The sequence below is a fragment of the Adiantum capillus-veneris genome, chromosome 11 (genome assembly GCF_014529385.1).
Source record: "Adiantum capillus-veneris isolate H3 chromosome 11, ASM1452938v2, whole genome shotgun sequence".
Taxonomy (NCBI): domain Eukaryota; kingdom Viridiplantae; phylum Streptophyta; class Polypodiopsida; order Polypodiales; family Pteridaceae; genus Adiantum; species Adiantum capillus-veneris.
This window is the reverse complement of record NC_140941.1, coordinates 24,774,480-24,789,416: the sequence shown is the minus strand read 5'-3', so window position 1 is coordinate 24,789,416 and position 14,937 is coordinate 24,774,480. Positions and strand designations below refer to the sequence as shown.

At 45.8% G+C, this 14,937-nt stretch overlaps 1 protein-coding gene across 2 annotated transcripts in view; it reads left to right on the top strand.

The window, feature by feature from the left end:
- Positions 1-14,937, top strand: part of LOC147447008 (Transducin/WD40 repeat-like superfamily protein) — a 99,738-nt gene that overhangs the window by 40,829 nt on the left and 43,972 nt on the right. For both annotated transcript variants that reach the window (XM_086524230.1, XM_086524229.1), the window contains exons 5-10: positions 1,435-1,468; positions 1,752-1,830; positions 1,962-2,053; positions 2,532-2,606; positions 2,688-2,770; positions 2,876-3,008. In XM_086524230.1, the coding sequence (XP_086380356.1) occupies positions 1,435-1,468; positions 1,752-1,830; positions 1,962-2,053; positions 2,532-2,606; positions 2,688-2,770; positions 2,876-3,008 (496 nt within the window). The remainder of the gene's footprint in view (positions 1-1,434; positions 1,469-1,751; positions 1,831-1,961; positions 2,054-2,531; positions 2,607-2,687; positions 2,771-2,875; positions 3,009-14,937) is intronic.

The window sequence follows — 14,937 nt, the reverse complement described above, 5'->3', positions numbered from 1 at the left end:
AGAAGGTGGCATACCTCTCCTCGACTAAGACGACTGCCAATAAAGACAGAGGTGGCTTGAAGGCGCTCCACCTCTGCTGCGAGACTCGTTTGCTCTGCTGGCGACAGAGCAAGTCGGATGGTGGGCTTGGCGGGGTCAGACGAGGGGGCTTCATGTGAGTCCCTTTGTGGCGGAGCACGAGCTTCCATCTGTGTCTGCTACTGCAAGTGAGGGTGAAGAAGAGAAGGCGTTCTCTTGCTGGAACGAACACGCCAAGCAAATCTGATGAGTTGTTTATGAAGCCCGACAAACAGAACTGTGGGGGGGGGGGGGGGGGGGGGGGGGTGGTTTTCGATGCGGAAGAGGGAGCGGGATGGGGCAAGGGGGGAAGGGCACGGCTGCGGGCAGCAAGCTGGGCAGCGAGAGGGGGAGAGGCAGCGGGGGATAGCGAATGGGGAGGTTAGGGAGGAGGCAAGGAGGGGAGCGTGCAGCGAGGCGAGAAGGAGGGCGGGAAGCGTGAAGCAGCAGCAACGAGCGCAGTTCCAAAAAAAACTGAGCTAACTTTCATGTGTAGTCTCTTAGGAGGGCCTTCTTTAACTCTCTTCATAAATTTTTGGCCTGAAATCTTCTGATTAATTGTCACTGCATTTTTGAGCTGCTTCATTCTCCTACTGCATCTCAAGGCATTGTGGACACCTTCTTCTGTTTCTGTATTACCTTCGTCTGGCTATCTAGCTCTTTCACTTGCTTGTATGTTTGTTGCAATGTGGCTGTCCGGGTAAAAGAGCCATGAAATAATTGTGCCACCTCCTGTGAGGCAGGAGCTACCTTTTTTCTAATGGACCTGGGGGACTTGATTGATTGTCATTAACACCTTGAGGGGAGAGTGCAACTGTTCAGTTGCTTTCTCTTTAACAGCTTGCAATCAAAGGAAAGCACTTCTTGTTTACGTGTCCTTTAGCTTGTTGATGTGAAGCTGCATCAAAGGAATAATTGAAGTGAGTCTTTTTAATCCATCTTTATTTACCTATATGGATGTACCTTAAACTTGGGCAGATGATCATCAAAAGGGCTTGCACACAATGCTGCAAGTTAACTCAAGATTGAATGAGACCATTTAAGCTCTATAGCTTCTAGCACTTCTGTTGAGGCAAATTATTTCCAATCTAATTTTGATGAAATGGAATGGTTTTGAGAAAATGTGAGATTTCAAGAGAACCTATAAGTTTCACTTATTCTCAAGGCCATTTCTTGGATGTCTAGCTGCCTGCGGGCTCCATCACAGGACTAACTGAAGTGAAATGTATTCTTATTTGTCTTTGTGCACTTGTTTGATGCACGTTAAGTGGGGTAAGGGTATCTTAGTCTCATTCTAGTCACCTAGAACGTTCAAATGTGTCTTTGCGTTTTCACCTTGCAGTAATGTATTTTGCTCACAGTGACGTTTTTCTGTAGGCCTTATATTTCTGGTCTTGCCTTTGATTGTAAGGTAAGTCATGTTCAGCATTTTTGTCTGACCATTCAATTATCTCTTCAGATGTAGATGTACACAGATCAATTTTTTCTAGAATCTAGCTTAGCTCAAAGTTTTATTATTACTGTTATCACAGTCATCTTTCACTACTTGATTTGAACATGCAAGATTGATACTCGTACACTTAGCTACATTAAGTGAATCAATAAATTTGATAATGGTAAACATTTATCAAAGTTTGTGTCTTAATTATGTGCCTTTTGCTTCTGAAATAGTTTTTCTCAATCATCAATCCCAGGGTGTGTATTTAGCTGCAGTCACCAACAATGGTTCTCTAGCAGTTCACGATTATGAAAGTTTAATCTGCCATGCTCAAGGTTAGCTGCATGGTCATCGAATTCATCCTGGAACTTTATTGATCATTTTGCTTGCAATACATCTTTTCAGTTGTGCATTCGATCCCTAATCACAATGCCTACTACACAATTTCTGTTTCTTGTTCAACTAGGCTCCAAAAAAACCTCGATGATGGCTGTGATGCAATTATTGGTATGCCCACATCTTGAAGCTGTGGCTTGGAATCCTCAAAATCAGGACGAGGTACATTATTGCGAAAGAAGGTTCTTTACTTTCTTGACCTGCACTTACATGCATATTCACTTGACTTCGTAGGCCAATTTTGGTCCCTCATGTGTCAGCAAAGACCAAAGTTTGCCATTGATGTCTAATTCTTGGTTGAAAGATAGCTCTCTTAATCAATATCTGTCAAAGCTAGGGAAGATTGAAGAGAGAATTTCAGTGAGGTGGGCTACACATTCAATCTTGGATTGAGGTTATGAGTTTCTTGTCAAAGAAGAAAGATCTTCTTGGAATGGTGAGTAGTAGGGTTATCTCCATTTTGTTGAAACTGGACTTCAAGAGTGGTAATTAAGAAGTTAACTGGAAACAAGGCATGATCATTAGTTAGTGGGTACCATTATTGACTGCACTTCGTACATTCTTATATGATTAAATGGATTCCATAAGAGGAAAAGGCATGGCATTGCAAAAAGCTCAGAGCTCACGATGCTGTCTGCAGGTTGCATGCGTTGCAGGCTACGTTGGCAAAGTGTTCTGCTATGATATTTCTCGGGTCTCTGATGATCCATCACAGGTGAGATGTTAAGGAAAAACTTTCTGATGCAATAATCTATCTACATGGACTGTCATTTAGCTAATTGGTGGCGTTTTTAAGGTGCTGAAAGTGAGTGCGAATGCAGAGAAGGTTGAATCTACAGGCTTATCTGATCTTGCTTTTTGCAAACTTGGTGAGAAAAGGTGGTCCTTACATGAACACATTCAATGGAATTTCATCTTGGTCTGCCATAAATAAGTGTTACCAATTCTGGATCATGACTTGGGCTTTATGTTATGCCTACAAAGAATTCTTGCCAGTGGAAGAAAGCATGGTGAAATATATGTCTGGGATAGGAGAATAAACACCATTCCACAATTAGTACTTTCAAGTTCACAGCATGGCCAACTCAATACATTGGCTTTGACAAGAGATGAGCAGGTGAGCTTCGTGAGACCAAGTTCTGCCCTTTGTTTCAATGTTTGATGAACTATATTTGCCTTTTCATTCAATGCCTTGGATACAAACCACTAGTTTGTGTGTGCAAAAATCAATGCTTCCACTCTGTCAAAAAATTCTCACTATGATTCCAATGTCTAGCCTTACAAATCTTCTATGAGGCTCTAAGATTGGCAACAAATAAAGCTCATATTTAATACTCTTGGTTTCCGATTGTGTTTAACAATGCATCTACCAACATGCTACTGCACAGCTTGCTACTTAATCAATGTTGGTGGAGTTTCTTGTTTAGTTAGTAGCTTCTGTTAGAAAGAAAGGAAGATATATTTATGTCTCTGAAAGGCCAAGATGACTCATGACACCAGAACGAGGTACAATTGATGATGATATCTCTCCTTAGAAAGAGTCACAAAAGAAAGAGAGTCATAAAAGCCATGGATCCTGCTGGATTTTTAGGATGGCTCTGAATTCATTTTAGAAGTTGTGTCATTAGGCAGATAGTGATCATGGTATGTTGGGGTGCTAATTGGTTGTGACAGCACAGATTAGATGCACCTGTGTCCAAATAAATGAGGACCGGTCACTGCTTAGTCTCTAGGCTCTGAGCGGAGCAGAATGACAGTTGAATAAGATTGATCAATTACAAGTTTTGTTTTATTTTGTCTGTCTATCAGGATGACATAGACCAAGGCGTCATTATATGCATAGCGTCACCTATCTAACACAACGCATGTACACTACGTGCATGCATGCTTTTATGTACATGTGACCCTCAAAAAACATCCTATAACATGTATCAAATCCTTTTGGGGTGGCCCGGATCATCCACAAAAAGACGTCACAATGGCATATCGTTAAGAGGAAAGTAAAGCATCACATGCATAACCCTCACATGTATCGAATTACGTGAAACGTATTACATTTTATGCATGCTAAATATGAACACTTGCTTTTCTCTCAACCTCAATCGTTAGTGTATGCGACCATCTGTGGGGACATTCTTACTTACGTCCAAATATCATCTCCTCCAAACAAAAACATCCTTTGCCAATGGTGGGAAATGATGCATATAAGGTTGCATTTGGGTGGTCTTGTAAGCCTTGCCCTTACAAGCAATTTAACAAAACGCTGGTGCCAACAAAGTTCATGTGCACCTATTGCACAAGGGGAAGAGCTGCAATTTTGCCCACATGTCTTTCCCCAGAAGAGATCCAAGTCTCTTGAGAAGTTTGGAGTGTATGAAGCCACATAGTTAGTGAGGAAGAAACGGCAAGTTGTTGTTGATCCATCCAACATGGTAAGATCGCGAGTGGCATCGATGTGGATGTCGTTGAAGGAGATCACCAACCTGCGTGCCCTCTCAAGTATACACATCCACTCCTCTTGCATTGGGCCCATCCCTATTCAACCACTTGCAAATCACCCTCGATAAGAATTGGAATACTAAATTGAAGGAAGAGGTGGACAAAGCGGATACTCGATTCTTACACCATGATCACATTTCCTTTTATGTGACTCAACGAGTGTTTAAATTCAACTGACTATGTTTATGATTATTGATTTTCTATGTTTAAATTCAACTGACTATGTGGATGTCGTTGAAGGAGGTCACCAACCTGCGTGCCCTCTCAAGTATACACATCGACTCCTCTTGCATTGGGCCCATCCCTATTCAACCACTTGCAAACCACCCTCGATAAGAATTGGAATACTAAATTGAAGGAAGAGGTGGACAAAGCGGATACTCGATTCTTACACCATGATCACATTTCCTTTTATGTGACTCAACGAGTGTTTAAATTCAACTCACTATGTTTATGATTATTGATTTTCTATGTTACCTTAGCATTTCAACCATCTTAAACACTATCAAATTTGTAACAAGTTCTTTGCTTTGCATTTATTCATGCCTTTGTGTAGCAGGAAACAATGTCGTGCTCTCTGTAGCGCGGATAATGTGTCGTGCTCTCTACAGTGGGTGGTCCTCAGTGCAATGTGCGTGACAATCTCACTCAAACAGACTGAAAAGAAAGGAAACAATAGACATCAACAGAGCTCACAAAGGCACAACAACAGACCAAAACATATGACTCGACTATCTCAAAGACTGATACAGACTCTAGCGTAGCAACACACTCAGCTCCAGCCCAGGACTCACAGGTACAATGGGGGTGTCGAGGCTCAGATGTGCCGGGATGGTGAAGATGTGCTCTGTGTATAGACTCACTTTAGACGACTACTTACAAGATACTCTGACCAAACGCTACTACTCATATATACAATCATAAAGAGCCACCAACGGCTCATAAATGGCATCACCTAAGTCTATCCCCATTGGGTGGCGGTGGTGACCTAGCCACGATGTCCATTATACCACCGTATCCTTGCCACATGTCGATGCCCAACGAGTCCGTCTACTGTCAACCAACCAGACCAAAGACCAACTGTAAACTAACTGTCCTGTGAAAGTGACACTGTAGCCTGCTACAGGTTGCCCGCCACAAGACCGTTGCCCGTCCCGGAGAGCGGAACTGAAGAACTGAAAGATCGGCAATCTACTGTTGGTGGTCGGATGATGGAGGAGGAGGAGGAGGCTGGTAGAAAGGTGGGTAAGGAGATGGAGGCCATGTGTATCGTGAGGGGTAGTGGCCATGAGGAGGGTACATCGGATATGGAGTAGCCACCCCATGAGCAACAAACTTAGTAGGGTGAGTAGGTGGAGCGGGTGGAAACCCCAGGAAAGGACTGGGGAGGCTGAGATGGTGGAACAGGTGGTTGGAATCCAGGGAAGTTGTAGAAGTGCTGAGGGAAAGAGGTGGACTGGGAAGGGGAGACCATAGAGGGTCCATGAAATTGTGATGAAACTGATCCTGCTGGCTTAGACTCCATATTGGTAGGATTTGTTTTCTCTGCTGTTTGAGAATCCCCTGAATGGGCTTTGGAAACATCCGTCTGTATCTGTGTTGCCATAGCAGGAACTTGCGTAGAAACCGGGGCTGTAGCTGTAGTTGTAGTTGTAATTGTCTGTGAAACGGCTACAGCTTGGTATTTGGCACATGAGGGACACACTGTATGTACCACAGGAGAGAGGTCTTGAACTGCTGCGGCCATATCATTTGCCTCTTTTAACTGTATTTGTTGAGTGTGGACAATATGTTTGAGATCCACTACCTGTTGAGTGAGGATCTTTATGCGATCTTGAGCCGTAGCAATTAACATGTCCCTATTCATCGCTCGTTGAAGATGGTTGCGCACTTCCCTTTGCATACTGTCATAGACAGCACGATGCAGACCGTTGGTACCTTGCCATGAGAGGGTTGCATCCATAATCGTCGAAATGGCTCTTCTGTCCGCATCTAAAAGTCTGTCGGCTTGAGGCGCAAAATTAGCATATATGTCATGTTGTTTCGATGTAGGTGTCCTAGAGCTAGATGCCCCTGTAGTATTCCTAGGTGTCCTTGCACTAAGAGTAGTACGTGGTGCTGTCGACACAACTGGAGGTTGTGTTTTGGTGACTGCAACACTACTCACAAGAGGTGGTGTGAAAGTAGAGGTGGCCACAGAAGTAGATATACGCACTGTTGGTGTTGCAGTATGGACGTCATAGATTTTGACCTGTGATTCGGAGATGGGTAGTGTTGCTAGCTGCTCAATCGAATCTTTTTGTACTTTTGTCCTCTTGCGCAAGGTGCCTTTCCCTTTGGCCATTTTGGAACGGCCTTGTGCTTGTTCTTTGGCTGAGAACAGCTGTCGCATCTGCCTTTTGTTGCATAATTTGCACTACCCAATACATAATAGGGGTTGCATAGCAATTGAACCTTTCCGCTTTCCCTTTACGCTGAGTCCGAAAACGCTTTGCCCTGTCCTGTAGCGCTTTAAACAACAGATGGTGAAATGGATACGACAGGCAGTGGTAGAGACAAAAAAAAGCATCGCATATTGTTGGAGAACCTGGAGAAGATGGAACCCCTATTCTTTCCGGTGTGCGCAGTAAAAAATAATACTTTAAAACTGAATACAACTGTTGACTCTTGTGATAGTCTGCATGTGAGTCCAACAACAGTTCTTGGCAAGCATTTGCAGTTTCTTCTGGGGAGAGATTCGAGAAGGTTTTGGTGGCGGGCAAAGGTTCCTAGCACATTCAAAATTCTCATAGACTGTCCGATATCCTCCAATGTAAGTGTAATTCCATTAAGCTTTGGAAAAGTAAGCAAGAGGGCACATAGCTTGGCAGTGGAGATTGTGCAGGACAAGTCGGCTTGAGCCGAATTTTGGAGACCTAGGTGTATCATTTGCTGCGGAGAGAACACCTCTTTAAGTGCCGGGTTTGGTGTCTGTAAATGATATATCATTTGTAAGAGTACCTTCGAAATGGCACCAGAAGGGCGAGGCACCTGGAGAGTGGTGACCTTGCCAACAATGATTGATTGGGGAGAATCTTCCTTAGAAGATTCTCTTGAAAGCTGCTCTGAACTAGGAGTATAGTCTGAGTTATTGTCAAAGCTATCCCCAGAGGAGGCAAAGGACTCTTCCTCGGACTGTAGGTGCTGCTCTCGATTGCTAGTACGAACCATCTTGATACAATATACCGAGAATCTGCAACTGATGAATGCTTACAAACCTGTATTGTTAAGTCCTCACTGTAGCAAGAGCAAAGTCCTTGCTACAAGGTCGAGATCAAGCTGGAGAGAGAGAGAGAGGAACTGGTGATGGCCAGCGATGGAAGCTGATTGACTGAATGGTGAACCAGTGCTTCAATTTATAGACGCTACTTGCTTTTCGCTGGGAAGTGCTTTTCGCAGGGAAAAATAACGCATTTGAAGTATGCTTTAGCCTTAAAGTAAGCGGTGGAACCATTGGCGAGCGAGGGCAGTGGGGAAAAGCTGGCGAGCGAGGGCGATTTTGAAAGAATGCAAGGGCGAGGGCGATGAGGGCGAGGGGGTGGGAGTTCGAGAGGCGAGGGCGATGAGTAGGGCGAGGGGCGAGGGCGAGGGGATATGGGGAGGGCTAGGGCGAGGGGACAAGGGTAGCGCGAGAGGCGAGGGCGAGGGGATATGGGGAGGGCGAGGGTGAGGGGAGGGACAAGGGCGAGGGCAAGGACGAGGAGATAGGGGTAGGGCGAGAGGGGAGGGCGAGGGCGAGGGGATAGGGGGAGGGCAAGGGCGAGGGTGAGGGGGAGGGGGCGAGGAGCTAGGGGTGGGCTAGGGCTAAGGGAGGGGGTTGAGAGGAGAGGCAAGGTCGAGGGGTGAGGGCAGAGGGTTGAAGAAAAATAAGGAGAGAGTTTTAACGTGTAGGAAACTATCCCAAGAGACCTTAAAGATCTAGCTACGAGGAGTTGAACTCAAGACTTGTAATTCAAGAGGGAAATGAAATGGCATGACCAATCTACCACACTTGGTTGATAGAAAAAGCAAGGCGGAGGTGAGGGGAGAGTTAGGGCAACAAGGCTACAGGGTGAGGTGAGGTGATATGGATATTTTTGAGGCACTCAAAAGCACAAAGAATGAGTGAGAGGACATCAGAAGCACCAAACAAGCAAAGGGACTAGCAAGGCATGAGCAGGAAAGATTCCCGAAATCGGAGATCATCTAACCTCTCTGAAAATCCGTGGCAGATAAAACGCGAAGTAAAATTGCTAGTGAAAAAATTACCTTCATAAATACCCCACTCAAGAATACTAAGGCATTTATGCATAGCAAAAGAACCGAGTTTCACTTGAGACGTTATAGATCAAAGAATTTTGTGCTTTGAAAAAGGGCTTAAGCCGGGGTTGAGGAGGTTAGGTTATGTGTAACAAACTTGGACACTCCAAGTCAAGAATCAACCGCGACAGCACCAAATAACCACTTCAAAACAATTCACAGATCACAATAGATTTGCACTGGCCCGGCGGAGTTCCGTGCCTAGAGATATTGGCCCCAAAGACTGGCGCCCCTTTCGGTATTTCTTTTTGTATTAATCAATCATCAAAGTACAAGAGAGCGGTTAGGGTTTCACTCTCAGACTCTGCGTCCAGATGCCCTGAGAAGTGAGGCCCTCACCACTAATTTAAAGGTTACAAGGGATGCCCAAAAGCAAAGCCCCAAAAGCTTTTAAAATCAAAAGCATCAGTTCTCTCTCTCTCTTAGAGAGTCTTTTCTCTTTTTTTTTTTAATAAAAAAAAAGCAAAAGCAAAATTCGCGTCGCTCATCATTTTCCAAAATTTAAAAAAAAAAAATAAAAAAAAATCCGCCTCCGCGATTTCCGGAATTTAGGGTTTTTGGCAAAAATTAGGGTTTGCAGGAATTTTAGGGTTTCTGGCAGAAATTAGGGTTTCTGCTGTCCGCCACGTCATCACTTTGTGACATTATGCCCAAGACTAGAATCATTCCTACACACAACACAGAAGAGGGGTTACATAGGATACAGACAGAGATTGAAGACAGAGAGTGAAGGGGAGGGTTTATCCAATTCTAGAATCAAACCCATTGAACGCAACAGAGTCAGCAGAAGGAGAGCTGTATAAGGAGAGGGTGTATGAGATAATATGAAAAAGAATAGCAGGGATGTCGAAGATAGTGATTCCGACGTTATTTAAGGGTTCAGGAGTCGGCGAAGATCAACACTTGATTTTGGACCGTTTAGTTCGTTGATCGTCAGCTCAAGCATGATAGATTTGATCCTAGATCCATTGACTAAAGGTAGCGGAACTCCTTCGAGGGTGGCTAATTGTACATCTCCGTGGGGTAGAATCTCCATCACCTTATATGGTCCTTGCCATGTTGGGACCAACTTCTTTGCTTTTTTCAGAAACTTAGCTTGATACAGTAGCACCAATGCTCCTTGCGTTATTTGCGGCTTTTTGAGATGGCGATCATGCCAGGCTTTGCGACGAAGCTGCTTTGCTTCCAGAGCCAGAGAAGCCAAACTTCGGCTTTCATCCAGAAGGAAAAGACGAGAGACAGATGCCGACCCCAAATCTCCATTGGCACGCAGACTGCCGACTCGCGGAGATCTTGAGTTGAATTCGAAGGGTGCTATCGCTTCCAAACCGAAAGCTAATTGAAATGGGGTGTGATTGGTTGTGGCTTTGAAAGAAGTTCGATATGCCCAAAGGGTGCCGTGGATAGCTTGAGCCCAAGTCGAAGGATGAAGATGACATGCTTTGCGTAGGAGTGCTATCAAAACCTTATTAGTGCTCTCTGCCTACCCGTTTGCTCTAGGGTAATAGGAACAAGATTTTCGGTGAAAAATCTTGTAGTTGGCAAGCAAGTTTGAAATTGTTTCATTTACAAAGTGACTACCCCTGTCACTGGTGATTTCCAAGGGACATCCAAACCTGCACAAAATATTTTCGTAGAGAAACTTGGCTACCGTAGTGCCACTGCAGTCCGTTGATGCCAGTACCTCTGCCCACTTTGTTGCATAATCTGTAGCCACCAAGAGATACTTCTGATTGCTAGGTTGGGCGGAGGGAGTAATTGGACCTACAAAATCAATGCCCCATCTCTCAAAGGGCTGCCATGCCATAGAGACCTGCAGAGGTCGGTTTGATTGCTTGCTTGGTTTAGGGCCACAACGCTGACATACATCACATACTTTTACATAGGCAATTGCGTCGCAAAAAATACAGGGCCACCATAAGCCACACTGGAGAATTTTCTGGGCAGTAATATGACCAGGGTAATGGCCACCAATGGGACCACTGTGGGCATCCTCCAAAATATACTCGACTTCATGAGGGGAGACACACCGCCTTAGAACACCATCCTGTCCTGACTTGTGTAGTTGGCCCCCAATCAGAGTGAATGGCCTAGACTTCAACAACAGTCTTCTCTTCTGCAGTGGAGAAGCGTTCTCTGGGTATAGGCCAGTATAAAGCAGATGCAAAACATCGCTGTACCATTCCGGAGTGGTATCCACCTTAAAGAGACTGCTATCTGGAAAGTCGTCAGCAACCCCCGTTGCTTCTTCACCTGTGTGAACGCTAGAAAGGTGGTCGGCAAGGACATGATGTTTGCTGGGCCTGAGTACCACTTCAAAATCAAATTCTTGAAATAAGAGTAGCCATCGCCATACTCAACCTGCAACTTGCGGCTTGTTGAGCAGATAGCGCAGGGCATGGTGATCAGTAATAACTGTGAAGTGGACCCCTAATAAATAATGCCGAAATTTTTGCAGAGCATACACAATAGCCAAACCTTCCCTTTCTAGATTCTCCACTGGGGTTGAACATTGAGCACGTGAGAAGGTCGAAAAATCATCCATGAAGATGCGAAGATGATCCGTGAGCAGAGGACAAAAGATGAGATATACCGCCCTATTGAAAGAAGGTGGAGCATTTTTCAACCCAAAAGACATTCTAGTGTAGATGAAAATACCCCAGGGAGTCACAAAGGCCGTTTTCAGTTGATCACTTGGATGGATGCCCAACTGATTGTATCCACTAAACCCATCCATGAAACTGTACAATACATGCCCTGCTACATCTTCGAGCACACGCTCAGTGAAAGGTGTTGGGAAACCATCTCGGATAGTTACCTTGTTAAGAGCGCGGTAATCTACGCACACACGGATTTGGTTGGACTGCTTCTTAGGCGCTATCACCATGGGTGATAACCACTCAGAATGCTCCACAGGTACAATGATCCCTGCCTCTTGCATTTTTTCTAACTCTGACTTGATTGCCTTAGCATACTTCGGGTTGAGCTTGTAAGCTTGGCCTCTTACAGGCTTAGCCCCTTCAACCAGAGGTATAGTGTGGACATCCAATTCTGGTGGGATCCCCTCCAAATCCATGTAGGACCAGGCAAAAACATCTTTAAAAGAGTGTATGAAAGAGATTACCTGAGTGAGTAATGCGGGATGCTCCCATAACCAAGCTGCTAAGAGTACGTGTTGAGGGTTGTCAGGATCTCCCAGGTTGACTTCTTTGACCGGGTCAGGGGGTGTAGCTGGAGAGGGTGCTTCCGAAGATGAGAAGTGAGCTGCCTCTTGGAGCTTCGAGACATCATGTGTAGGTGTTTGATCTATTGGAAACTCCACATACTCTTCTTGTAACCATCCTTTTGGAAGCTCCTCGAAGGGTAAATCTTCAGACCCAGACATAACAGAGTGCTTTTGAAGGGGCGGGGCGTCCGACCTGGGAGATGCTAAAGGAAGGGGGAGATCTTTGTCGAGTTCATACAGAGGAGATTTCTTCGCCCTTCGGTGATGTGTTATAGGTTCTCCGAGACCGAGGGCTTCCATCGGCGGGTCATTCGAAGCATGAGAATTTGGGGCTGACACACTTCTTCGACTGGTCTACTGTCTGCTGAAGGACTTTGGACACCTGTGTCTGCTTGAGAGGTTGGAAGAGAGAATGTTACCGGTGGCACAGGTGAGTTTTGAATAGAGACCACATAGCATGGCATCGATGTGGTAGCTTCCAACCACTGTAGCAGATCCTCGTCAGACCCGTCAGGTGGGATGGGCTGCTCAGGATCGGGATTGGACTGTACTGACAATGAGTTGTGATGAGCCACTGGATCCATCCCTCCTTCGAGTCGAATCGGTTGCATTTGGGAGCCAGGAGTATGTATCCACATGGCGTCGTTTTCCCAATCGTGAAGTGCCTTAGTATGCGGCAACCATGGTCTACCAATTAGCAAATGAAATCCTCCCTCCACCCGAGGAAGACTGACCACCACAAAATCCAAGCTAAATGTGAAGTCTTGTACCCTCAAAGGCACCTTCTCTACTATGTCCACAGGGTAGACTGTCCTCTGGTCTGCCAATGTAACAGTGAATGGAGCAGGGCAGGTAGGTTGCAGACCTAAGGTTGACATGGTAAATTCTGGCATTAGATTGATTCCAGACCCACCATCCACTATGACGCCTGAGAATTGATGTCCAAGAATAGATACAGTGAGACGGGGACTTTTGTAGTCGGCGAGGGGAGCAACTGGATATGAAATCATGTAGGACTCCAAGGGCTGCACATGTAGGTGTCCGCCACTAGGCCCTGTACCAGGGTACTGAAGGGGATCGAGGAGCACCACAGACGGAGAGTGAGAGAGAGAAGGAGACACATGACACACAGATATGGGTGGGGAGACTCCAAGAGTGAGCAGCCCCCTATACACTTATGCTATGTATAAGGTATACAAGTCAGTGGGCGCCCAGACTCTGGGTGGCCGGGCGAGGCACAGACGCCTATACCCCAACAACCTCCCACTTAAAGGCGACTGTGCCTTTAAGCAAGAGAACCTAGTCTAAAGACTACAAAAGGCGAGAGAAAACCGCTCTCAACCGATGCCCACTGGCTGGCTGTGATCGTGTGCATCCGGCTATCCTGCTCCCGTGTAAGTCCATACACCACTAGACGTACCACACACGTACTGCAAGTATGTACGTAATACCTGCATATCTCCCTCGTGCACTATGCCATCATCAGTTAACAAACGACTGACAACCCCAACTGCAAATGCTCCCACTGCAGCTGCGATATCTCGTCTCAAGATCAGCATCTCACACATGAGACCACCGAATGCCGATGCAATGCTAGCGGGCCCTGCTAGCTCTACGGAGCATGCATCAACATATATATCCCTGGCAATAGGCATCTCTAACTGACAAGGCGTGTCAGCCACATGCATCTCCTGACTGTCCACAAAAGACGCATCAACCTGTCGTGCAACCTCAGAGCAAACCAGCTGCTCTAGGTGTCTGCTGGAAGACATATCCTGCACAACTATATCCCCATGCTCACTGTCGAGCATAGAAAGGAATGACTTCATAATCACTGACATCTCAGTCTCCTCTACAATCATCCATTGCAAACATGACCACTCAATCTGCTGTGACTCACTAGAGCTCTCATGCTCTAACTCTGTATGCATAGACTCTTGCACAACGTCCTCCTGTCGTGACTCACTAGAGCAAGACCGCTCTACCTGTCTATCCTGCATAGAAGTATCTCGCACAACTGACTCTCTGCTTTGCTCAGTCACTAGCAAAGCATGCATGTCTGACTCTGTCACCTCTCTGTGTGACTGCTCAAGTCGTGCCCCAACTGTGTGCACAACGAGCTCACTACTCTGCACTCCATGCAAAGCACCCTGCAACCCACAAGCAAAAGAGACTCGCCTGCTCTCTATTTGTCTACCTGGCTGCATGATCACAGAGACAACACCGTCTCTCGCGTGATCCACATGCAATGGGTAACCTGTACCACTCCTGGCACCTCTCGCAATCACTAGCGAACCCAAATGCATCACAAAATCTCGCTCTCGTAGCGAAATCTAACATCCACTATCCCGTAACTGTCTGACTGAGATCAAATCCCGTCTCAGATCTGGCACATAACGCACATGACGCAGGGTAAATCTCATACCACTGGGCAAGGACAAACATACGTCTCTTGCACCCTCAATGTCATACAAAAAACCATCAGCCATGTGCACACAACCGAGTCTCCTACTAGAAAACGTGCTAAACCACTCACGATGCGACGTGACATGGAAAGTAGCATCTGAATCTAGTAACCAATGTGAAGACAATGTGCAATCCGATATGCAATCCGTAGACATAAGATCGTCTGAAGACAAGCTAGATGTAAATGTGACATCGCCGTCACAATCATACTTAGTAACCACCGTACTGATCTCACTAGCATCTGTCATGCCCAAATCTGCATCACGCATCTGTCGCCTCCGTTGTCTCAAACGCCTGAAACATCGACGCCTAATGTGCTCTCTATGTCCACAATGCCAACATGTCAAGTCTCTATGCCGTCGAGACTTGCGTGTGGGACCAATCTCTCCCATGGACATAGAAGTGGGACTAGACTCCCCTGTAGACATGGATGTCGCGTACATAGCATGTAAACTCTACCATAAAGCATGAGTTGTAGTCTCCCTCGAGACCTGCCAGTCAACAGACTCAACCAGAT